This window comes from Tupaia chinensis, unplaced genomic scaffold, assembly GCF_000334495.1.
Source record: "Tupaia chinensis unplaced genomic scaffold, TupChi_1.0 Scaffold000368_1, whole genome shotgun sequence".
In the NCBI taxonomy this organism is placed as follows: Eukaryota; Metazoa; Chordata; class Mammalia; order Scandentia; family Tupaiidae; genus Tupaia; species Tupaia belangeri.
The window spans coordinates 2,915,435-2,940,299 of NW_006159865.1; the positions used below are offsets into that span (position 1 = coordinate 2,915,435).

The window sequence follows — 24,865 nt, forward strand, 5'->3', positions numbered from 1 at the left end:
CAAATACTAAAATGATGAACAATAAAATTTGATAATTTCTATTCTTTTTTATGACAAATTTATTGCTTAGAATGAGATGCTGACAAGCAATTACAATTGAGTTAATTGAAACATATAAAACAATAAAACACACAATGAGATCATGGGTACAATAAAACAGATCTTACTCAGAGAAGTGATTTCTGAACTTTTGAGAACTCGGTATTTTAAATGTTCCCATCTTCTTATGCTGGTGCAAACAAATTTAATTTTTGCTCTAAAATTAATATTTTAAGGACTTTAATCTTTCTATATTGGAACAATCTTTAGGGTGTCTAAAACACTCAAAGGAAGCTGGCTTCTGTTCCACAATAATGTAATTTTTTTTTAAATCAGGAAGAATGTAAGAATCAATGGTTGGGAGTCACTGGATTCCCACACAGTCAACTGTGGTTCAAGTCCTGGTCTCAGCAGCTCAAAACTCACACTGGGTGCCTGTGCGTGTGTTTTAAGAGAATGGAGGATGAGGGATTGTGGTGTGGTCATCCCCTCTGGAGGGGGGTGATTTCTCATTTTTTCTTTGTCTGTCTCTGTCTCTCTGGCAAGTGTACACTCTATAGCAAAAATTAAATTATATTAAATTAAATTAAATTAAATGGTAGATAGAAAAAATGACGAATGCTTTTCCATTGCTTAGAATACTAGTTAGCACCTGCCAAAGGAACTGTTGACTGTTATCTAAAGTTTTCTTTTTTTGGTGGGGGGAGAGGTTTTTGCTATAGGGCACATGTGCTCGCCAGAAAGACAGAGAGAGACAGAGAGACAGAAAACAAGAAATCACCCCCCAGGGGGGATGGCCACACCACAATCCCTTCTCCTCCATTCTCCTCTTGGGATCTGGGGCACGTACGCACATGCGCCAGCATGAGTTTAAGCCACCGGGTCCGGGACTCGAACCGCGGTCGACTACATGGGAGGACAACGATGCAGCCATTATGCCATCTGCTGGTCCCCAAAGTTTTCTTTTGTATACTGAATTACACATGGTAAAGGAGAGCTACATCTTGCTTTGTCCACTTCATAGGCCTGAAGCAGCATTTATTAAAAGTTTTTTTCTAGAATGCAAGCTTTATAAGAACCTGGCTCTTGGTTTCATTTACAGATGTATATTCTATGAGCCTGAAAGAACGGCACGTAAAAGTAAAAACAAAACAAAACACACATTGGTAAAGAGAGTTTCTAAATGCTAAATTACTAAATAGCATGACAATTTTTTAATAACAGAATATTATTATTATTATTTGATTTGTCAGAGACCATGCATGCTTACAGGAGAGAGAAAGACAGAGACAGAGGGAGGGAAAGCGAGACAGCATCCCTCAGATAAGGGATGGACACACTGCGATCTCTTCTCCATTCTTTTTTCAATACTTTGGGAATGCACATGCACGCACATGCGCACGCACAGACACATATGGTGTGTTTATTTATTTATTTTTTAAAGCCATGGGGTCCAAGACTTAAACCACACAGTCTGCCATGTAAGGGTCTGGCTGCTTTAGCCACCACACCATGGGCCGCCCCAATGAAGTATTAATTCTTGTTACGGGCATTTTAGAATTTTACTCTCTGTGTCTACGGAGTATTTTATTGGTTATAGGTGGATCACTTGCAATGATTTCTCTTTCAATATCAAGGAGGATATTTACATTATTTTCAGACTTTAAAGCTCAGAGTTATTCTGGCACAACTTTGCATGGAGTGATATATTCACTGAGCAGACTGGAACATGAAGTTCCAGTTATTTCCTGTGAGAAGTAAATTTCCAGGAACAATGACATCCTGTAGTCTACTATAAATACAAGTGAACCAGGAGTAAATTTTCCTCTATACTTTTAAAAGGGGACAAAATTAGGTTGGGGGTGGATGCTCCTGGTTCAAAGAGCTTTGAACTGGTCATTTCCTCCTTGAAAAGTTATTTATTTATTTATTTTAAGAGATTTTTTGCCTTAGGGTGCATGTGCTCTCCTGAGAGAGAGAGAGACAGAGACAGTGAGAGGGAAAGTGAGAAATCACACCCCAGGGAACATAGCTATGCCATTATCCCATCTCCTTCTAGGATCTCGGGCTTACACACATACCTGGTGTGTGATATTTTTAAGCTACTGGATCCAAGACTTGAACCATGGCAGTCCATGTTGGAATCCAGTGAAATAACCGCTACTCCATCTACTGGTCCCCATCCTTGAAAATGTATTCAAAGAAAAATATTAGGAAAATTAGAAAAAAATCTGAATGTGACAGTTGTTTATTCTGTTATTTTCTGCACCAGTAGAAAAAGTGGAAAACACCTAACTGCTAAAAATAGATATAATGGTTCACCTATTCCATAGAGTAGTATACAGATATTAAAATAAAAATATTATAAGAGTAAAATAGTTTTTTCTACAAAATTTTAAGTTCTTTATAAAAGACACATCAAATGAGTTGATAACAGAAAATTGGTTAAAGAAAGTAGAATTGGAACAAAATGGAACCCGAAATGGAAGGGGAGTTAACATGAAAACCTGTTCATAGTAGATCTATTTAAAGCAGACTACTACCGTGGCTCTAAGCCGTCTAAGAACCGATGTAAAAAGGGAGATGTGATTAGTCAGATGAGTGTCAGTGGCTATAAAACAGATTCACTACAAACATGGCTATTTTTGCTGTAGAGATCAGAAAAGGTATTTCCTCTAAGAAGACTCACAGAGAGAATACTGTGGGATACAGTGAGCCATGGCCTCCCTAACTCCTGACGTAGAAACGGGGAAGAAACATGAATTTATAACAGCAAGTGAAGATAAACCATAAGTAAAATTGGTCTCTGCGGGACCACGGATGGCGTAATGGTTACATCACTGGACTCTCACGTAGTCGACTGTGGTTGGACCACTTAAAACTCACATCAGGTGCATTTGTGTGTGCCCAAGATCCCCAGAGGAGAATGGAGGAGAAGGGATTGCAGCATGGCCATCCCCCTGGGGGGTGATTTCTTCCTTTCTGTCTCTCTGGCAAGCATGCATACCCTATCGTTAAAAAAAAAAAAAATCTCTCAAAAAATAGTCTTTGCCCTACAACTATAATTATATAAAATTACATATGCATATGGACCGAGACCAAAATGAAAGTGAGGAAAATATAGTTGAAGTCTCTGGAGTTTATCTTATATAAAGTTCTCATTTCTGCATTCTCATGTCTTAATGTTTTGACATTGATGAACATTTTTTGTTCAATAAATGCATGAATTAAAGTAAATTATAGGCTACAGTATCTAATAATAAATAAGAGCAAATAATCCAAGTTGTAGTGGCCACTATCCAACTATCTTTACTGTAAATTCATCCCCTGAAAACACAGCTAACACCACAAAATTACTAACCCATAGTTTTAAAACAACTGAATTTTACCAATGAAAATATTTTAAAAGGATAGTTGGAAAGCTGAAGAACAATTAGCTTATGAGGGGCCCCAAGAGGTTACAATGCTTCACTCTGTTTGCTCTATAAATTATTTAAAGATGAGAGATCATTTAGTTACAGCTAAAGAATCATATCAAAAAGGTTTCTCATTCCTATTGTGGTATTGATAAAGGCATCAGGCAAAGAGTCTGCCTTTATGTCCTCTAAGATTCAAAGCTGAAGAGTCATATAAATACTAGATTCTGAACATTCAAAGCTCTCCAAAGCTGTTTAAACAAGTGCTTCCAGAGTAACTGCTGTGACTCTGTATAATGTCAACATGCAGGTTCTTCTCCTCAGAGACTCTTCTCCACACCCCACGTTTTCCTGCTTTACATTAAAGGGAGACTAACACATCAGCAAATTCATGGGATTCCTTGACTATATATTCAGAGACAGCATGAGGAACTTTTTCCCAAAGATTTAATTTGTCATCAAAGCAGACTACTGTGCCTCCTTGCCGTGGATTACAGATATGTTCATCCCCACGGAGGGACTGTATTTCAGAAGCATAAAATTCCTGGTTTTGGAGGTACCATTTCAAGTCTTGCATAGATGGCATAAACTGAGTGAAATCCTCCCCAATGTGAGTTACTTAGTGACTGCCCAACTTAGTTACTATAATACAGTCCAGCAAAGTGATTTAAAAGCTTTGATAGGCATCTTTTCACTTATGTGCCTATGTGCTTTGGAATGAAAATGCATTGTAATCCATTTTTTGGATTCTTTCCTTCATTCAACAAAATTAGTGTGATAGCCTGGGTCAATATGGTATCTGCCCTCAGCAATGGACGACGCCATAGCTGGGAAATGCTTAAATCAATAATTACATTATAAAGTGGGATAACCAAAAAATAAATTTTTGCAAGAGATATTTAATTTAATTCAATTCTATTTGTTGTTGTTGTTATTATTATTATTATTATCATTATTATTTAAATTTGACCAGAGAGAGAGAAAAAGGAAAAGGGAGAAAGCAAGCCATCAGGTCCAGGACTCGAACCATGGCTGACCATGTGGGAATCCAGTGCCTTTAACCACCACGCCGTCTGCCAGCTCCCCCAAATTTTATTAGAGATATAAAATGTGTGTGATGAGGGCCCATAGGAAGGGAAGATAAATTCTGAGGGGACCCTCAGGCCAAAGGGAGGAGTATGACAATCCAAGCCTGTCTTTGTATTTATGCGTGCTGACACAAATACTGTGACGGATAGCGTCTACACGGGAAATATGACTACCTGGGGCTTTTACAACTTTTCCCTCATACTCTTTCACTAGATGAAAATACTTTCTTTTTTTAATTTTTTTTTTTTTTTTTTTTGCTAGAGAGCAGGTGTGCTCACAAGAGAGAGTATTATTAAAATTTGACAAGAGAGAGAGAAAAAGGAAAAGGGAGAAAGCAAGCCATCAGGTCCAGGACTCGAACCATGGCTGACCATGTGGGAATCCAGTGCCTTTAACCACCACGCCGTCTGCCAGCTCCCCCAAATTTTATTAGAGATATAAAATGTGTGTGATGAGGGCCCATAGGAAGGGAAGATAAATTCTGAGGGGACCCTCAGGCCAAAGGGAGGAGTATGACAATCCAAGCCTGTCTTTGTATTTATGCGTGCTGACACAAATACTGTGACGGATAGCGTCTACACGGGAAATATGACTACCTGGGGCTTTTACAACTTTTCCCTCATACTCTTTCACTAGATGAAAATACTTTCTTTTTTTAATTTTTTTTTTTTTTTTTGCTAGAGAGCAGGTGTGCTCACAAGAGAGAGAGAGAGACGGAGAGAGAGAGAAAGAAAAACACACGATGCATGGGAAATGGTCATGCCTCAATTCCTTCTCATCTCTCTCTCTCTTTTAAGGATTTTGGGCATGCATGCACATGCACCTGGCATGTTTCTCAAGCCACCGGGTCTGGCACTCGAACTATGTGGCCAGCCATACGGTTATCGGTTGCCTTAATCACCAGGCCATGGAGACAGTCCACAATGCCCTTTTTTAGCATAAGAGAAACACAGAAGTTACAAGAAGGTCTGCAGTAGATGTCCACATCCTCTCGAGAACTTTGCATTTACAGAATTCTTTTTGTCTCCTAAATGCTAGAACACACAGATGAAGAGAAGACAAGATGGTGAGGCCTCCGACACAAATCTAGGCAAGCCCATCAGTGGCCTCCAGGGAATTAATCGACTCTGACTCGATTCATCACGAGTTTCTGAACCGGATGATTTTTTTTTTTTTTTGGTGGCACATCTGGCAACATCATAAAAACTCCAAGTCCCAAGTGATTCTGCAGGAATTACGTTTGTAAATCATTTATGACTATTACTGATGTGAGCTCGTCCTGAGCCGTGAAAGACAGAAGCAGCCAAGGACAAAGAAAAAAGACCTGGGGGTGGGGGAAAGACCCCTTCTCTCCACGATGCCTTTTGGAAGGGCCTGCTATTTATCATTTGAAACTAGAACATTGCTATCATTAATAGATTGGAATTAATTAAGCAGACCTCAAGGAATCACCCAGCAGTCTCTTTTTCATTCGCCTGTTAAAAAACACATTCTTGAGCTGAGCAGTTGAAGCTGTCCATGAAAAAATGGGGCACTTCATGACCTCAGACAGAACTTGCCAGTTAAACATCTCCTGCTGTGCTCTGTCATGCAAGGGCAACAGTCAGGTTAGAAATACTTCATATTTCTTCCTGAGTTAAAATATGTATATAGAAAACATTGCATACATCAGTGCTTTAATGATCAGATATCGGGTTGTCGAAAATCTCATGATGCATTTTTTTTTTTTCTTAGAACAAAATGTGTTTTGCAGCAACCCAAAAGAAGGTATAATCCACGCCAGGTAATGCTGTGAGACTCACATGTGAAAGATCCTGGGTTCGAGGACCAGCAGGTGATGTGGTAGTTAAGGTGCTGGATACTCCTGCATGGTCGACCACGGTTCGAGTCCCGGACCTGGTGGCTTGCTTTCTCACTTTCTCTTTCTCTTTCTCTGTCTCTCTCTGGTCAAATTAAAATAAATGAATGAATAAATAAAATTAAATAAATAATTTAAAAAAAAAAAGAAAGGAAGATCCTGAGTTCATTTTCCCGAACCTCTTCGAGTACACTGGGCCAGGTGTACCTGCATACCCATGATTTGGGCTGGCTGAGACTGGAGGTGAAGCACAGTATGTAGGCCTTTGTGGGGTCCCTGGGTGTCTGTCTGCCTTTCTTTCACATAGAACAGATAAATAAATAAATTTTACAAAAGGCATTATCATTTGCAAACATAAAACTGTCTACTCCCACGAGTATTTTGCTGAATGTATCTGGGTGTGGGGCTGGGAAGACAAGGTAAAAAGTGTGGAAGTACATGAATTACTCCCTCCTCTGTTGGCCGACTTAGTCTGAAGGAGGAAAATCAGTGAAGTCTGTTTGCTTCTACTGAAGCAGTCATCCTTCCATGAGAAAGAGTCTTCATTCTAGATACTACTATTTTCCATTTTTGTTTTATCTTCAAGGTCTTTATATTTCTTCTCTCATTCCAACCCCTTGCCTTCCAATTAATAAACAGACCCGTGCTAAGGAATAAACTGGGCTTCCCTGAGGCTCTGTGCAAAGTACCTCCCATGCATTCTCTCACATAGCCCCAACGCTGGCCCTACTGCGAGGCAGATAGAACAGGCTCTGTAAGGCCCACATGGCTGTGAGAGGTGGGACGTTCATCCAGAGGTCACACAGTGGGCCACCAAGGTTCTTCTGACTCCCAAGTCTATACTTAAACATGCTGCTCCCCATTTTCCATCAACTGTTGTTGTCTGTTGGAGCTGACTCAAAATTGTTCAGTGAGGGAACATGTTAGCCTTTACCTGGGCACTGCCTGGACCCTGTTTCTGGGAGTGGTTGGGCCTTTGGTTCCTCAGGTCTTTGTCAAAGGAGTACAACCTCAAATTTGTGGCTTCTTGATGCTTACAAAAAATCTTTGACTGAGCAAAATAGTTTTCGTGGAGAATTGCCTGAAGGGTGTGAAAGCCATTTATTTATCTTGACACTCTCATATTTATTTTTTGTATTTAGCTCAGATAGTCAGAGTGCTACGTACCTGGGGACACTGCGTTGGGTCCCCACAGGGATCTGCTTTCCTGGCCTGAGCTTTGGAATGATTAATTTGGCCTACATTGAGGGATGTTATTGAAAACACAAACCCAGATAAAGAGTCATATTTACTGTAAAGATTTGGCTGGGATGCTGTTTATAATCCAGTACTCTGTACCTCTGAGTGCCTGGGTAACCCCTTGTATCAACTCTTTCAACTGAGAATCCTCTTCTTGGGGGAGACTTTTAGAGTGCCGGAGTAACATTTCCTACCTACATCATAGGAACATTTTAGTGGACTGGTCTCAAGTTAGTATTTTATTTAAAGGATTATTAATTTAGTTTGCATTTATATTATTATTATTATATTTAATTTGTTATAGGGCACAGACATCTGTGAGCAAGAGCAAGAAAGTGAAAAAGCAAGCTACCAGGTCCAGAACTCAAAGTGCAGTCAGCCATGTGGGAGTCCAGCTCCCTAACTACCATGTCACCTGCTGGCCCCCTGAAATGAGATTTTGGTTTTTAGAGGTTTTAACTATAGGGTGTGTGCGGTCGCCAGAAAGACAGAGAGAAACAGAGGGACAGAAAGAGAGAAATCACCCCCAAGGTGGGATAGCCACGTCGCAATTCCTTCTCCTCCATTCTCCTCTCGGGATCTGGAGCACGCACGCACATGTGCTTGGCATGAGTTTAAGCCACCGGGTCTGGGACTTGAACTGCGGTCGACTACATGGGAGTCCAGCGACCTAGCCATCACATCAACTGCTGGTCCCCCCCCTTAAATGAGTTTTAATCCATTTCCCCAAACTTACCCTCTCTTTCCCCAAATATACTCATTTCAATTTTTAAAAATTGCATATCTAATATTTTTGTTATATCTATAGTCATAAAAATCGTATTTCTAAAAAATAAAGCATAGTATACATAAGAAAGTTAACTCATGAAATACCCTGTATATATGTATATGTTATATTGTGAAAAAGATGAGATTGGAATATAGTTTCTCAGATAGATGGTAATTATGATGATAATAACAATATTTATAATCTATCTGGAGTCTATTAAAACATGAAAGGCCTTAACCATGGATGGAGTACATGCCAGAACTCAAAGTGCAGTCAGCCATGTGGGAGTCCAGCTCCCTAACTACCATGTCACCTGCTGGCCCCCTGAAATGAGATTTTGGTTTTTAGAGGTTTTAACTATAGGGTGTGTGCGGTCGCCAGAAAGACAGAGAGAAACAGAGGGACAGAAAGAGAGAAATCACCCCCAAGGTGGGATAGCCACGTCGCAATTCCTTCTCCTCCATTCTCCTCTCGGGATCTGGAGCACGCACGCACATGTGCTTGGCATGAGTTTAAGCCACCGGGTCTGGGACTTGAACTGCGGTCGACTACATGGGAGTCCAGCGACCTAGCCATCACATCAACTGCTGGTCCCCCCCCTTAAATGAGTTTTAATCCATTTCCCCAAACTTACCCTCTCTTTCCCCAAATATACTCATTTCAATTTTTAAAAATTGCATATCTAATATTTTTGTTATATCTATAGTCATAAAAATCGTATTTCTAAAAAATAAAGCATAGTATACATAAGAAAGTTAACTCATGAAATACCCTGTATATATGTATATGTTATATTGTGAAAAAGATGAGATTGGAATATAGTTTCTCAGATAGATGGTAATTATGATGATAATAACAATATTTATAATCTATCTGGAGTCTATTAAAACATGAAAGGCCTTAACCATGGATGGAGTACATGGATCCCAGATGGTGCTATTTTTGAAGATGCTGATACAATAACTTTTCTCCTTTCAAATATCTCCTTGGAAATTCTACCTCTTCGGAGTCTGGATTTTTTGCTGAAAACTTACTACAAAATGCAAATGTCCCCTTGAAGGGTTAAGTCCTTGAGAATGGAATCAAGCAGGAACACCTTTCAGATGATGCTTTGTTCTTCCAGAGCACCATTCTGATTTAGGCTGGATATTTGTTTCATAGGAATACAACCAGATCGGCTCCTTCAAATGTCTCCAGCATTTTCTTTTACTTAATTCCACAACTTATTCAACATATTCATTCACACAAGAAATATTCAGGGAGCACCTATTGTGTGCCAAGCCCTAAGGAGTGAAGATGTGATGGTGAGCAGCTCGTGAGTCCTGAATAAAGATAAAGAAAACATCGTGGTAATTGGGGGCCAGCAGGTGGCATGGTGGTTAAGGTATTGGACGCCCCCACATGACCGACCAGGGTTCAAGTCCCACACCTGGTGACTTGCTTTCTCACTTTCTCTCTGTGTCTCTCTCTGATCAAATGAAAATAAAGAATTCTTTAAAAAAGAAAAAAAAAAGAGAGAAAACATCATGACAACCCTGCAACCTAGAAATGAACCCTGTTAATTCTTTCCCCAAACTTTGTCCTAAACTCACATAGACACCCAAAAAGAGATACATTTGTTAAAAAAATAAAAGAATATTAGGTAGTCTTAATATTTAATGCTATTAATTCTGTAACTTGATTTTCCCAAAGAACATTTTCATGTCACTATATCATTTCTCCATCAACATGTTAAAAGATTATTTATTTTCATTCACTCATATTTTAATTAGTATCTCTTATTAGCCAGGGAGGTGTTCTCTAGTTATTTTTTATTATAAATATGCATGTGATAATATTTGTGGTCTCCCAACTAAGCACACTAAAATAGTTATTTCATAAGAACAAAATGCAAAGTCAGAAGAAGGAGTATTATAAAGCCTCTGGTACTGTAAGGAGATACCAACTTTCATTCTCCCACATCAAGGCTAAATTTGAATGTCCATTTCTCTGGAGTATGAATAACACAGGGAATTTTTACAGTAGATCTTTGCCTCCTAAAAAGAAAGAAATGACCTCTTACTTGAATTTTTTTTAAGAATTTTATTTGTGCAATTTCATTTAAGACTAAAACTTCTAAAACAATTTTTTCTTTTTATAGATTTTTGCCTTAGGGTACATGCTCTTGCCGAGAGAGAGAGAGAGAGAGACAGAGAGAGAGAGTCACTGAAAAGGAAAGTGAAAAACCACCCCTCAGGGGGATGGCCATGCCACAATCCTCCATTCTCCTCTCAGGATCTTGGGCATGAATGCACATGTACTGGTGTGATTTTCAAGCCACTGGGTCCAAGACTCAAATCGCAGCTGGCCATATGAGTATCCAGAGATGTAACTACTATACCATTTGCTGATCCTTTAAAATAATTTTCATTAGCATTTTTTTTAACTTTTTAAATTAACTAATAAATTAATTAATTTGAATTTTGACCAGAGAAGGACAGAGTGAGAGAAAGAGAGAGAGAGAGAGAGAGAGATAGTGAGAAAGCAAGTTGCCAAGTCTGGGACTCGAACCATGGTCAGCCACGTGAAAGTCCAATGCCCTTATCCACCACACCACCTACTGGCCCCCATTAGCATGTTTTTAATAGGAAGTTTCTGTTCAAGGTCATTGTCATTTCTACATTCCCTTTTTCCTATTTCTTGCTAACACAGGAAAGATACTGTCATACTTCTCAAAAAAAATCTTTTAATGTACATGTAATAACTATAAAAAGTGCAACATATATATGCCTATGGTAAAGCATATTAGAAAAACAAGTCCATAATCGCTTAGGACTTTATTACCTCGGTTGCATCTCTGAATCTGCTCCCTCCCTACCCCGTACACTGTCTATTCCACTGGGCCACCAAGAAGTAGTTATTTTCTGGAATGCATCGTCTCTTATTTCTTCATTTTTAAGGGAAGTTTTATTACAAATATATATGTTCATTCTACTCACTGAGGTTTATGCCTAAAGTCAGACTTGTGTTCATGGATATGTATATATCAGCTGCGCTTGCTATTGGAAATATTTAGATTAACTAAGTTCATTAGCAAATCAATAAAATAGGGGGGGAAGGCATAGAAAGCAACCATGGATACCAGAGACAGTGTGGGAGGAGGGTGGGACACAGCAGAGGGTGAGAGACAGGGAATCAAGGATGGCAAAGAAAAGCAAAATATACAGGAAAGAAGAAATGAAAAATTATTTGTTGACGATAACATGTATCTTGATGTGCTTGACTGAGCCGATATACAGTGTATTCTGAATGGGAAATCTCAATTTGTATGCTGTACTGATGTATAGTGAATGAATGTAAATAAATAAATTTAAATTTAAAAACCCCAAATATAAATTTTTCTAAACAATGATTTTTTTTTAAAGATTTCAATGGGGTTCAGAATATGCTATCTCCAAAATACGGTACCTTGGTATTTGAGAAAACTGTAGAGAAGCAGAGAGGTCATTCTCATCTTCTCTTCCTTCTTCTCTGAAGCAGGTCAAGAAAGCTAGAAGGTCACTCTCTGACCTCCTGCCCTCCTCCCCTGAAGTAGGTCCTGAGATGTTCTTTCCAGAGATGCCCTCCTTCTACTGAGAGAAAAATAACATCCTTGTCTCTGAAGACACAGGTACACAGAGAGGAATCTGAACAGGCCTCATGAAGTCCTTCCCGGTTTACAATTATTAGATCATACTGTCTTTGTCTAATCATACTTCTCTACAGCTGTCCAGTCTCCACTAAACTTATATAAAGAGAAAATACACAGGTTTCCTTGTTTCATTAGGTCTTCATATCCAAAGTCTGCCACGTTATTTAAAACTTAATATGAAATGGATTTGTACACTTTTCTCTGGTTAATCTGTCTCTTGCTATAAGTGCCTCAGCCACTGATCTTTGTCAGTAACCTGTTCTTTTCAAGTTTTTTCATTTGTTTCTTCTTCTGAGAGAAAAAAAGAGAGAGAGGGACCTCCAACAAGGTCCCACGTGTCAACCCATTCCCAGTGTTGGTGGGTCTTGATCGAGGGCACACTACGGGAGGTCCTATGACAGGAACCCAGGACCTTTCCCATGTGGGTTCAATTATGTAACCACCATGTCACCTCCTGGCCCCATCATTTTTATTTTCAATTGAGGTGCTAGAATTCCCAGCACCAAATCTTGGTCTTTTTCTATTATTTCATAGTACTTCTCTGTTTGCCCAATACTGGACAAATATTTTCAGTGAGGATAGAAAAACTGTGGCAAGAACTTAAGAAAATGTTATTCTCTGTGAGTTTATATGCAACCACACACACACACACACACACACACACACACACACACACACACACACATAATGGTATTACATATTAAATGCATTTATACTTAAGCCTGTTTGGGGATTCAGAATTGGATAAAAGAACACTATCAGTAGTGACATATATGCCCTTTAGATTTGTTATTTAATTTTAGATTTGGAGTAAGATTTCCTCTGGAAGAAGAAATTAAAGACAAATTCTAAAATTGCCTACAGAAGGTCAAAACAGAAGTCAATGAGGCTGTGAAGGTCATTTCATATCTTAGAGATTTTCATCAGGGCTCACCAAAAAAAATCCTATTTTGTCAAATATTAAGCCATCCTGACAAAAGAGGTTTACTAAATATGCTTAAAAGTGGTGTTCCTCTCAACCATGTGGTCATCATTAAAGTGCAATTTACTTGTGTACAATGTCAAGGTTAATTTTTTTCTATAGGTATCTTCTTTTGGATTGGCCAGCTTCATCACCATTAAACAATTAACATTAAAGTAACTTGGTATTAATAGAAGCAACCCCATAATGTTTGAGAAATGAATATTACTATAAACATCACTGAAATTAAATCAAGCGTTATTAGAGATAGTTTATATAGACAAAGCGACCCGCAGACGCTGGAGAAAAGGGAAATTCAGCCTTTGACCAAGTTCTCTGACTCTGAAAGATGCTGGTCTATAAAAGATCTCAAATATATGTGTATTTCTTGGATGGGAATACTGGTTGATTAAAAACACAATTATTCATCAATCCACACTTACTCATCATAAAGAATATTTTCCAATAGCCAAACTTCAGCTTATCCCTTGGAGAATTCTGAAGTTTAAAGGAAAATTTTGACATGGTAAAAACTTTGTCAGGTGCCTAATGTAGACTTTAGAAATACGTGGAAAAGTACGTATCCATGTGCATGTAGGAAGCCTTTTGCATTTAGAAGCAATGGTTAGAATGCACAACTGATGGAAGGGCTATGCTTGATCACATAGGTGTTTGCTTCTAAGTGGACAAGATTGCGGCTGCAGAGCTCAGATAGGAATAATAATGATTGCTATTACTTACTGCATTTTTGCTGTTATAACACTTTTATGTGTAGTTTACATACATCGGGCGATGAAAATCTCTTCATCTTCTGAGGATACTATCATTTTTCTTATTTTACAGTAAAGGAGAAGGACAGAAAGGTTTAAAAATCTTGTTCAAGGACATAAATTAAGTCTGGAAACAGAAACTTCTCTCTTGCCTCATTTTCAACTTCCCATCTCCTGTATTTCTCCCTTTTTCAGGTTGTCTGCACTAACCCTACTTGTGGTTCAGTGAGTAATTACTGTTTCTGTGTTAGACATCAGCTTCTAAGGTTAGGGGCAGTCTCTGCAATGGCTCATAATTTACTGCCCACAGGGCCACAGATAGCAACTTTCCTTACTCCCCCAATGCCCTAAACTCTTGTGTAAACATTTGCAAAGCTTATGGATATTTGGTAAAATAGCTCAGTGCTAAATTAACAATACACGTTCTCATTGGCAAGTGTCATTTTTCCCCTAATAGGACAATGACTTTTTTGATATTCTGGGCACTAAATTAAACTAACTAAAAATTAAAAAATGAACTAAATTAAAATATGGAACTTAATTTAAAAAGTAACTCAATTTTTAAATATTGGGTCGTTGGAAAAGTCATGACACACTTTTGCACAGAAAAATACATCATGACTTTTCCAGTGATCCAGTAGTAACTTCCTATATGCGTATTTTTCATATTGGCTCTAAAGCTTCTTTCTTTCTTCCATGAGCACATGTGCATGTAAATAGTCATCCCCAACAAGGACCGGATGCTGTGATTCATCTCCAGCCTCAGCCAGCCCCAGACTATGGGTACCCGTGCACCCAGAGTGTTTAGGAAGGTCTCCAGATGTGAGTCCAGAACATTCCCACATGGGTCAGCCTTACAGAGCAACGATTAATTGCTGTACCCCATCCGGCCTGAGGCCTTCATATTATTAAATTTGATTCATCTTACTACATAAAAAGACAGCGATGAGAACAAAGTTAACTAGAGAAGGGTTTGGTTAGACCCAGAATACTTAGGTAACATTTACCTGTGATAAAACTCTAGGTTGCCTCAAGAAAAAAACAAACAAACAAACAAAGAGACCAGTAGATTTCATGACAGTTACATCACTGGATTCCTACATGGCCAATTGTGGTTCAAGTCCTGGACCTGGTGGCTTGAAAATCACGCTGGGCATGTGTGTGTGCACTGTCCAAGATCCCAGGAGGAAAGTGGAGGAAAAGGGATTGTGGTGTGGCCATCCCCACTGGCGAGGTGGGGGGGGGGGTTCACTTTCCCTCTCACTGTCTCTGTCTCTTTCTCTCCAATGAGTGCACATGCCCTAAGGCAGAAAGCTCTCAAAATAAATAAATAAACAAACAAACAGGTTTTAGGCCATATGGAACTAAAAAAACCCCAGATGCGGCAAAGTAATCAGGATAGAGGTAAAGACTAGGACACAACATATAAAAGTAATGACAGCAAAATTAGCTCCCAGCATAAAGGAGAAGCATGTGTTATTGAAGGAGATGCCAAGGGCTGGGCAGGGGAGTCATTAAAGTTCGCCTGTTTAAAGAAAAAGAGAACACTAGAATTCTGGCAGTCAATGTTAGACAAAGTCAACTAAATTTATAGCTCACAAATCCTGAAGAAAGGCTGCCAGAGAAGCTCATAAAGTGATGTGCAAGATAATTAGATCTAATAATTATAATAAGATCACTGTCACCAATCTTCCCTCAGTAACTAGAACTTGAATATGAACTTGTCTTATGAATGATTCTTCTGGAGAATCTCAGGTCTCCAATATGACAGGAAAGGGTAACCCGCCGTGTTTTGAGGCAAAAGGTATTAAAGAGAATATTTTGGGATCAAGAGAGGAGATGGGAGTTTGCCACCAAATGATAAAGCAAATAGAAAACAAAGGAATGAGAGAAAAAATTCGTTTAAAAACAACATGAACATTGTAAATCATGATTATGGGCTTAGAGCTGCCATAATAAAGAGAGATGCACTATGAGGAAAAATATATTTTTCCTCAAGGATTATTCATTAGTTGAAGTCAAAAGAGCCACATAAAGTAGGAATAGAAAGTCACTGTGAGGATAAAATTATGAGTAAGTAAATGAATTAGTAGATATTTTTCAAGGGGGAAAAGATCAAAAGCATAGTTCTTCTTTTCTCAGTGGTAGGAAGTCATGACCCTTGTATTCATTTCCTAGAGCTGCTGACATGAAATGTCACACACAGTTCTGGAGGACTGCAAGTCCCAAACCAAGGTGTGTACAGGGTTGGGTGCTCCTGAGAGATGTGAGGGAGACTGTCCCATGCTCTTCTCCTAGATTCTGGTGACTTTCCAGATATCTGTGTATTCTCTGGCTGGGGCAGTGTAACTCCAATCTTTCCCTGGTCTTTGTCTAGTCTCTAACTCTGTGTTCAAGCTACTTCCTTTTATTAAGACATTCATAATGGGACCAGCAGATGGCCTAATGGTGATGTCACTGGACTCCCATGTATCAACCACCGTTCAAGTCCCAGACGCGGGAGCTTAAAACTCATACTGGGGGCATGTATGTACTTGTCCAAAGTCTCAGGAGGAGAATGGAGGAGAAGGGTCTGCTTCACGGCCATTTCTCCAGAGGCTGCTTTCTCATTTTCTCTCTCTCTGTCTCTCTCTGGCAAGGCATGTGTCCTATGGTGAAAACAAACAAGCAAAAGTTTCATCATATCAAAAGTATAAATCCTTTCTCAGACATTTAGGTAAAGCCTGAGATGTCTCTATGCCAATAGTCAAAGGCATATCCAATGAGTAAAACACAACTGTATTCACTCAAATCCCTAATAAGTTTATTTTATTTAAGCTCATTTAAAATTTTTATTTTATTTTTTGCTAACTGTGAAATGGTATATCCACTTGCCAGAGAGGGTGAGGTGTAGTCACACCAAAATTCATTCTCTTCCACTTCTCCCTCCTCCCAGCATCCTGGGTGTGCATGCTTATGCCTCTAGCATGTCTCATAAGTCAGTTGGGCCAAGTCTTGAGCCGCAGTTGGCTTTGTGGGGTCTGGCTCCATGCGCATAGCACTGCATTACGAAGCTGGCCCTGTCTCATTTTTATCTGATTTTAACAACGTGAAGAATACACAGATATTGACCACTATTACACCTGACATTCATAAAATATCAGCAATATATCAAATGCCAGGCATCTTAAAATCAGAATCATCTTCAACTATGTTTCCTATCCATGGGGGTCATTGTGTAAGTTTCAAAATACAACAAACTAGAAAGAAGACAAAACTACAGAGTGGAGGGTAGGGGATAACAGCCGCTGAGTCCAGGACTCAAACCGCGGTCGACTACATGGGAGTCCAGCGACATAGCCATTACGCTAACTGCTGGTCCCTAAATAGTACATTCTTACAAGTTTGTTTAATCAGATCAGAAGTATATTGTGTAGATACATCCAAGGAGTTAAGGCATGAATAGGATTCCCTAAGTATGGGTGATCAAATCTAACTGATTGTAAACTCAGGCAGCCTGCAGTCCTGGAGTGCCCAACAGAAAATCCCAGCATCTTTGAGCTTCTGTGGCTCCTAATATTTTTTTAGTTACCATCAGTCTGCCTATAGGTAAAACAGGATGCACACTTGTGGGTCAGTTGTCCTTACCATGCAAAAGGAAATTTCAATCTGGCAGCATACCCTGCGTTAGACAAGACCCCCTCCTAGTTTCAAACGAGAAATAGAAATAAGACTCATTTTATGTCCTGTCATTGATAATTCTGAGCCTGCACAGCGTGTCTCTCCAGAAGGCTGGGATTTTTATAGCAAATACGCTATTTTGTGATTTTTTGACAGGAGAGCACTTTCTGATCATTAAAAAAGGCAAGGAAAAAGAACTTTTATTTTAAGAGGCTGGAGTTAAACTGAGATCATTTTGAGAGAGACTCTGAAGCCAAAATGCTTAACAATATTTTCCAGCTTACAACCACCTATAAAAAAGCACATGTGCAGCAATAAAACAGAACAATCAGCCATGAAAGGAACATAAAGAGAGACAGACGGACAGTTGTCCAGCTTTCACAGAGAGCCCTGGGACATAAAATTTTGAGTGTTCCCTGGCATAATGCATCAGGCACTCTTTCCATTAGAAGTCACGCTTCCCTGGGGTGAAAAGCTCTCTGGCCATGGGCTAGAGCAGGGCAGAAGCACCCATGGCAGCCCCTGACAGTGAGGAACACCCGCCAGTCTCTATTTCGATGCAAAGTTACAGCTTCTTCCATAGAATTTGGTGAAACTGAAGACTGTGAGATCTTTAACTGTTAATGGTATCTAAGGTCTTCCTGAAGCATCCTGGGAAAGAAATGTCCAGGATGGAGTTGTTGCATGATCCAGGGGGTCATATGGGCCACCCACTGGAAAAGGCATACACGCTGCAGTTTCGAATTTGACCCCAATATTAGCTGGCATATCAAATCTTCCCTCTCAGCCCCCTGGTCTTCCTCTGTTAAATGACACTGTTGCTAATAGCCTGGCAGCCAAGTTCAGAGACTATTCAGGGTCCAGCAGGTGGTAGAGTAGTAGTTAAGGAGCTGGACTCTTATGAGGTCAATCACGGTTTGAGTCCCAGACCCGGTGGCTTGAAACTCATGTTGGTCATAGTGTGCGTGTATGCCCCCAAATCCCTAGAGGAGCATGGAGGAGAAGGGAGGGATTGTGGCATGGCCCTCCCCCTGGGGAATGATTTCTCACTTTCTGTCTCTTTGTCTCTGTCTTTCTGGCAAGTGCGCATGTTCTACAGCAAAAATTTATCTCATAAAACAAAAAAGCCTCTTTAAATGATTAAGAATAACATAGAGTGGGCCAGTAGGTAGCATAATGGTTAAGGTGCTAGACTCCCACTTGGCCAACTGCAGTTCGAGTCCTGGATGCTGAGCCTTGCAACTCATGCCAGGCACATGTGTGTGCATGTCCAAAATCTTGAGAGGAGAATGGAGGAGAAGGTATTGTGGTGTGGCTATCCCCCTTGGGGGTTGATTTCTCACTTTCTCTCTCTCTCTCTCTCTCTCTGTCTATTTGGCGAGTGCACATACCCTATAGTTAAAGTGTCTCTTAAAAAAATAAAAGAATGATATACATTAAATGCTCTATGGATGATCTAGAGGATTCTCAACGTGTGGTAGTTTTTCTAATTACATATTTTAATGTTTTCTGCATTCCAAACCTGTAAGAATTAAGTCAGCATGCAGAGACAAGGGCATGCATGCACAGAAGGTGCTTTCAAATTAGCTTCTGCAACTATTATTCCCCTCTAGGGTGGAGGGTTCTGGAGAACAGATTTTACTGAAAAGTGGCCAAATGTGCCTTTCTAAATTGTGAATTGTTGCAAATGGTCACACCCACAGCCAAGTACACACCCTGCTGCAAAAGCGCAGGGTCTACCACGGCACGAACCAGAGGAAGGTAGGCTGCTTGCCTGCAAGTGGCATGGGCCCAGGGGAAACTCTGAGTTACACAAAATCATCCCCTGTTAGAGCTGAAACGACCTGGAAATGATTTGACTCTTACCTTTTCACTGTACAAGTTTCCTTTCTATATTCTATCCTACCTTTAACCTGAAGTGTTTTGAATATGATCATTATAAAAGACTAGCCTATACAAGTATTTTATAGTTGACAGAGTTTAGAGAGTTTAGATAATCAGGCATCTTTAGATACAGGAATGGGAACATGGTGTGATAGGCAGAGAGAAGTTCAATACACAGAGTTGAGGTTCTGGTCTAGGGTAGGAGGCAGATTAGAGAATGAGAGGAGAAGTTTTCTGAGTCCTCACAATGTCATGGTGCTGACAGAACTGCATTGCAGGGGCAAGGACAGGTACTCTTTCTGGCTAAGCCGGAAAACCAAGATGCTTACAGAGTACGGAAACATCACAAATCCTGTGGTTCAACAGCGAGACAAAAAAAAAGAACATGTTGGTTCCCTGTTGACTCCACATCAGATAGGTTTGCCATCCAAATATTAATACAGATGTTGCTAGTTGCTGGGATTTGACTGAACTCAGCAAACTAATCTCAAGAAATGAATACAACTTCGTTTTGGTGCAAGAGAAAGTCTGTGGGTAACTTTTCAGACTTTACCCTTCTAGGATCTTACAGGCTTTGACAAAGATAATTCCCTCTTCCAGGGCCAACTAACTACCCATGAACTGCGTTTTTTTGTCTTGTTTTGTTTTGTTTTTCATGATTTTCATCTGGGCAGCTTTCCTATGCTTTGATTATAAAAAGAAAAATGAAAGATGGTATTTGTCAGGGCATGAAGTAAGCAGCTTTGTTGTTTCCAGCCTGAACTTTCTGTATATAGCCCCTTCCCAGCTGCCTTCCAAGGTACAGTAACTTGGAACCCTCCAAGGGTCTCAGAAAAGCCATCATAATTTATTTCCTCCTATTTTTAAACTTCAGACCCTCTTCTTCCAAAGGTTGAATCCTATGCGATTGCCAGTACTTGAGCCATGATCATTCGACTTTGCAGTGTGGCATGTTGTGCTTCATTAGTAATAGTGAAATGAAAAAAAAAAAAAAGCTTCATATTTTGAGGTTTAAAAGAAGCCTGAGACATGATACGGCCCAGCTCATTTAGGGTACAGGCTGAATCTCCGAGACTCAGATTGGAGTGAGGAGTTACTGGGTCCTTGGAAAAGTCATGACATATTTTTCTATGCAAAAATGAGTCATAACTTTTTGGGCCACCCAATAGAAGAGCTAATAGTAATATTAGTTAGAGGAAAAGCCTGGATTAGATTTGGGATGACTCAATTCCTATTCCACTCTTTTATCCACAGCAGGGGATAAGTAAACTTTTTCTGTAAAAGGAAGGATTGTAAATACTTTAGGAATAGTGGGCTTCCTGGTCTTTTCACTGAAGCATGAAAGCAGCCATAGACAATATGTAAACAAATGGGCATGGCTGTGTTCCAATAAAACTTTATTTACAAAAACAGATGGTGTGCTGGATTTGGTGCACAGGAAGTAGTTTGCCAAGCACTGCTCTATAGATTCTTAGATCTAAAAATATCTGCAAGCAGATGGGTGAGGAATTTGTATACTGAAAGCCTGTTCAAGTGTTCAGGGATGCTGATCAGCATAAAGATCTCAGCTACCCCTCCATTCACTCTGCTCTGCATTTTCCTTACATTAGGAGCCACAGAAGCTCAAAGATGCTGGGATTTTCTGTTGGGCACCCCAGGACTGCAGGCTGCCTGAGTTTACAATCTGCTAGATTTGATCACCCATACTTAGGGAATCCTATTCATGCCTTAACTCCTTGGATGTATCTACACAATATACTTCTGATCTGATTAAACAAACTTGTAAGAATGTACTATCTAGGGACCAGCAGTTAGTGTAATGGCTATGTCGTTGGACTCCCATGTAGTCGACCGCGGGTTGAGTCCTGGACTCAGCGGCTTAGACTCACGCCAGGTGCGTGTGCGTGCGTGCCCAAGATCCCGAGAGGAGAATGGAGGAGAAGGGATTGTGGCATGGCCATCCACCCTGGGGGGTGATTTCTCAATTTCTATCTCTCGTCTCTCTTTCTCTGTCTGTCTGGTGAGTGCATGCGCCTATCGCGAAAACCTCTCAAAAAAAAAAAAAGGAATATACTATCTATCAGCCAGTCTGAGCTATACAATTAGATACAGAGGTTCTTGGAAAATATTTTTTTTTAAGTTTTAGCAATTGTTTACTCAGACTTCCTCATATGTTAGCCAAATGTGACTTTATTATATTATTTGCATCTTGAGTGAACATGGGTTTGGATCAGCAACTGGACAGGCAACATATTTTGAATACAGGTAGTTTCCCTGATAGCCAAGAAGCCACTTTGGTTGTATCTATTTTCTTCACTCTTTTTTAAATTTTTAGAATTTTTATTTAATTTTATTACTATCATTAGTTTTTTTTTAATTTGCTGTAGGGCATGTGTGCTCACCATAGAGAGACAGAGAGGAACTGAGAAAGCAAGCTGCCAGGTCCAGGACTCGAAACACAGTTGTTCACGTGGGAGTCCAATGGCTTTAACTACCATGCTGCCTGTTGGCCCCGGTTGTATCTGCTTTCAATCTGAACAAAATACAGACTTTAACAAAGATAATTCCCTCTTCTAGGGCCAACTAATGAGTACCCATGAACTGTTTTTTTTTTTTTTCTTAATTTTCATCTGAGCAGCTTTCCTATGCTTTCCTATGACTATAATAAGAGAAATGAAAGATGATATTCATCAGGGCATGAAGTAAGCAGCTTTGTTGTTTCCAGCCTGAACTTTCTATGTCTAGCCCCTTCCCAACTACCTTCCAAGGCTACTCAGAACCCCCCAAAGGCCTTAGAAAAGCCATTGTAAGTTATTTCCTCCTATTCTTAAACTTCAGACCCTCCCCTTCCAAAGGTTGAAGCCTACACATAGGAGAAGTTTACTAAGCAACTCCAAAGTGTTATTGGTCACACACTCCAACCAAAAATCTATAACACAGAAGGAAAAACTTACAATCAGATCATTCTGAGAAGGAAACAAATGAGTATTTATGAATTAGAGACTATCCTGTGATTGCAGTCGACATCCCTACAGTGAAAGTCTGTCTCTCCGTCTCCCTGCCTGTCCTACTTAGGTTCCGTAAGCTCCCTGTACCCAGCATGCTAAAGGTCTGCTAGTGAAGGGACCAGTTATGGCATACTGCCACAATACAGAAAAGTGAAGTATGATAAAAGATAAACTTCTAAGTACCAAGTCAATACTCAGGGGACTCCTTGAAGAGCTGCAGAATGAGAATTCATCTTTGAGAAATGCTATGAAAAGCTCCCCTCGGGTTATGATCCAGGAAGACCTTACGGAATACGCAGAGGCTGTCTGGCCCAGCATAGCGGAATCGAGGCACCTTTTCACCTGCCAATGGTAAATCAGGCCAACTGTTCCTAAAGGTTGAAGAGCTCACAACTACCATTGCTCGTTCCTAAATAGGCCAAACCTTTTTTTTTTCCTTAATCACATACAATAGATGCTTTCTATGTTTAATTCATGGTCTACTTGAAGAATTCTAACTCTGACTATCTTTATTTTAAGAGAAAATCTGAGGTAATAAAGAGCTTAGCATGGAATCCTAATTGGCCAACAACACTGTCAAGCTTAATGTGATCAGAACTGGCAGCAGCAGTCACCGAGAAGTTGAGAACCATTATAGACATATCTTAAATAGAAAACAAACAAGGAATTCAAAAGAGACGTCACAACAGTAGAATTTAACTCTAGGATTATCATTAGCCGTTTTGATGAAGCCATCTCTTAATTCATTGAAGAACCAATTTTTTTTTTCAGATATATTGGCTACTTCTGTTGATCACTTTTTTGTGTTTGCATTTTATGAAACAAAGAAAGATACCAATGTACCTTTGACCGGTCCAGATTCTGGTTTCAAATCATGTTTCTTCCCCTAGAACTAAACGTAGGATTCTAGACCAGGAGAAACCAACACCCGATAGAATGAAGAACTTCCTTTAGACACCAGCTATTTATCTTCTCAAATCCATTAAGCCAATCAACCAAAGGGACCGAGAAGGTTCCAGCAGTACTTACTTGCCGGTGAGGGTGTGCTGCATCCACTGGGAGGTGGGTGGCCATGAAAGCCATGGAGGGGAGGCAAGGAAAGTCCTCCGATGACAGGTGGGAAGAGTAGCGGGTAGGGTGTGGCTGGGTAGTGAGTCATGTGTCCATTCACTGCTGGGACTGGACACGCGTGGCTACTGGTGGTCATACTTCAGGACTCACGGAATGAAGGTGCTCTGGGACAGGAACACATCACTCCATGTCTTCTACCAAAGTGAGAGAGACAATGGCAGAGTGGGAGTACAGTCTGGGCTGTATTCTGAGCCCAAGTCAGTTTAGCTGATGAACTTGCTGGTTCCCAGCATGGTTTTTCCACCTCTCATTTTGCTATGCTGATTACAGGAAAAATTCCTGTTCTGTTCTGTGTCTCAGTTTAAGCCTGGGGAGACACTCGCACCTTCAAATTCCAGAGCTGTTAATCCTGTAGGATGAAAAAAAAAAAAATATATATATATAGACACACACATATCACTAAGTCAAATATCTTTTCTTCTTCATCAAGTTGCTATGCAAGACATCTTTAATACAAATCGAGGACCTCCTTGTCGTTGCCCAACTTTCATCACTTTGCAGAGTCTTGATTGTCTTAAGTGCTCATATTCTCATATAGAATAAAATGTCTATACAATTGCAAAATAATTGACCTTTCAGTATCAAATAGCAACCCCTCTCCCCACCCCCACCGCCATTCCCTATATCACTTATATATATATATATATATAGACACACACATATCACTAAGTCAAATATCTTTTCTTCTTCATCAAGTTGCTTTTCAAGACATCTTTAATACAAATCGAGGACCTCCTTGTCGTTGCCCAACTTTCATCACTTTGCAGAGTCTTGATTGTCTTAAGTGCTCATATTCTCATATAGAATAAAATGTCTATACAATTGCAAAATAATTGACCTTTCAGTATCAAATAGCAACCCCTCTCCCCACCCCCACCGCCATTCCCTATATCACTCTGCTTTTCAAGACATCTTTAATACAAATCGAGGACCTCCTTGTCGTTGCCCAACTTTCATCACTTTGCAGAGTCTTGATTGTCTTAAGTGCTCATATTCTCATATAGAATAAAATGTCTATACAATTGCAAAATAATTGACCTTTCAGTATCAAATAGCAACCCCTCTCCCCACCCCCACCGCCATTCCCTATATCACTCTGCTAAATGTTTCTCCATGGCACTTAAACGACTTGATCCATTACATGCGGAAGTGTTTGTTTTTGTGTGTCTCTCCCATCAGTGGGTACTCAGCTGGAAAGCAGTGTTTCTCTATTTTGATAACAGTTTATACTTTAGTTCCTCTAGGAGTACCTGACAGAAGATAGATGCTCAATAAATATGGTTGAATGAATGAATTTTGTTCTTGCTCTTTTAGGGAAATTGTTTAATGGATCCCAACTTATGTGAGTCTAAGTTTCACATACTTGACATG

General features: G+C 39.8%; 1 protein-coding gene across 1 annotated transcript in view; it reads right to left on the bottom strand.

The window, feature by feature from the left end:
• Nucleotides 1–23,811, bottom strand: part of RARB (retinoic acid receptor beta) — a 430,651-nt gene extending 406,840 nt beyond the window's left edge. The window contains exon 1 of the mRNA XM_006153322.3: nucleotides 23,393–23,811. Within this exon, the coding sequence (XP_006153384.1) occupies nucleotides 23,393–23,570 (178 nt within the window). The 5' untranslated portion in view covers nucleotides 23,571–23,811. The remainder of the gene's footprint in view (nucleotides 1–23,392) is intronic.
• Nucleotides 23,812–24,865: the final 1,054 nt, after the last annotated feature.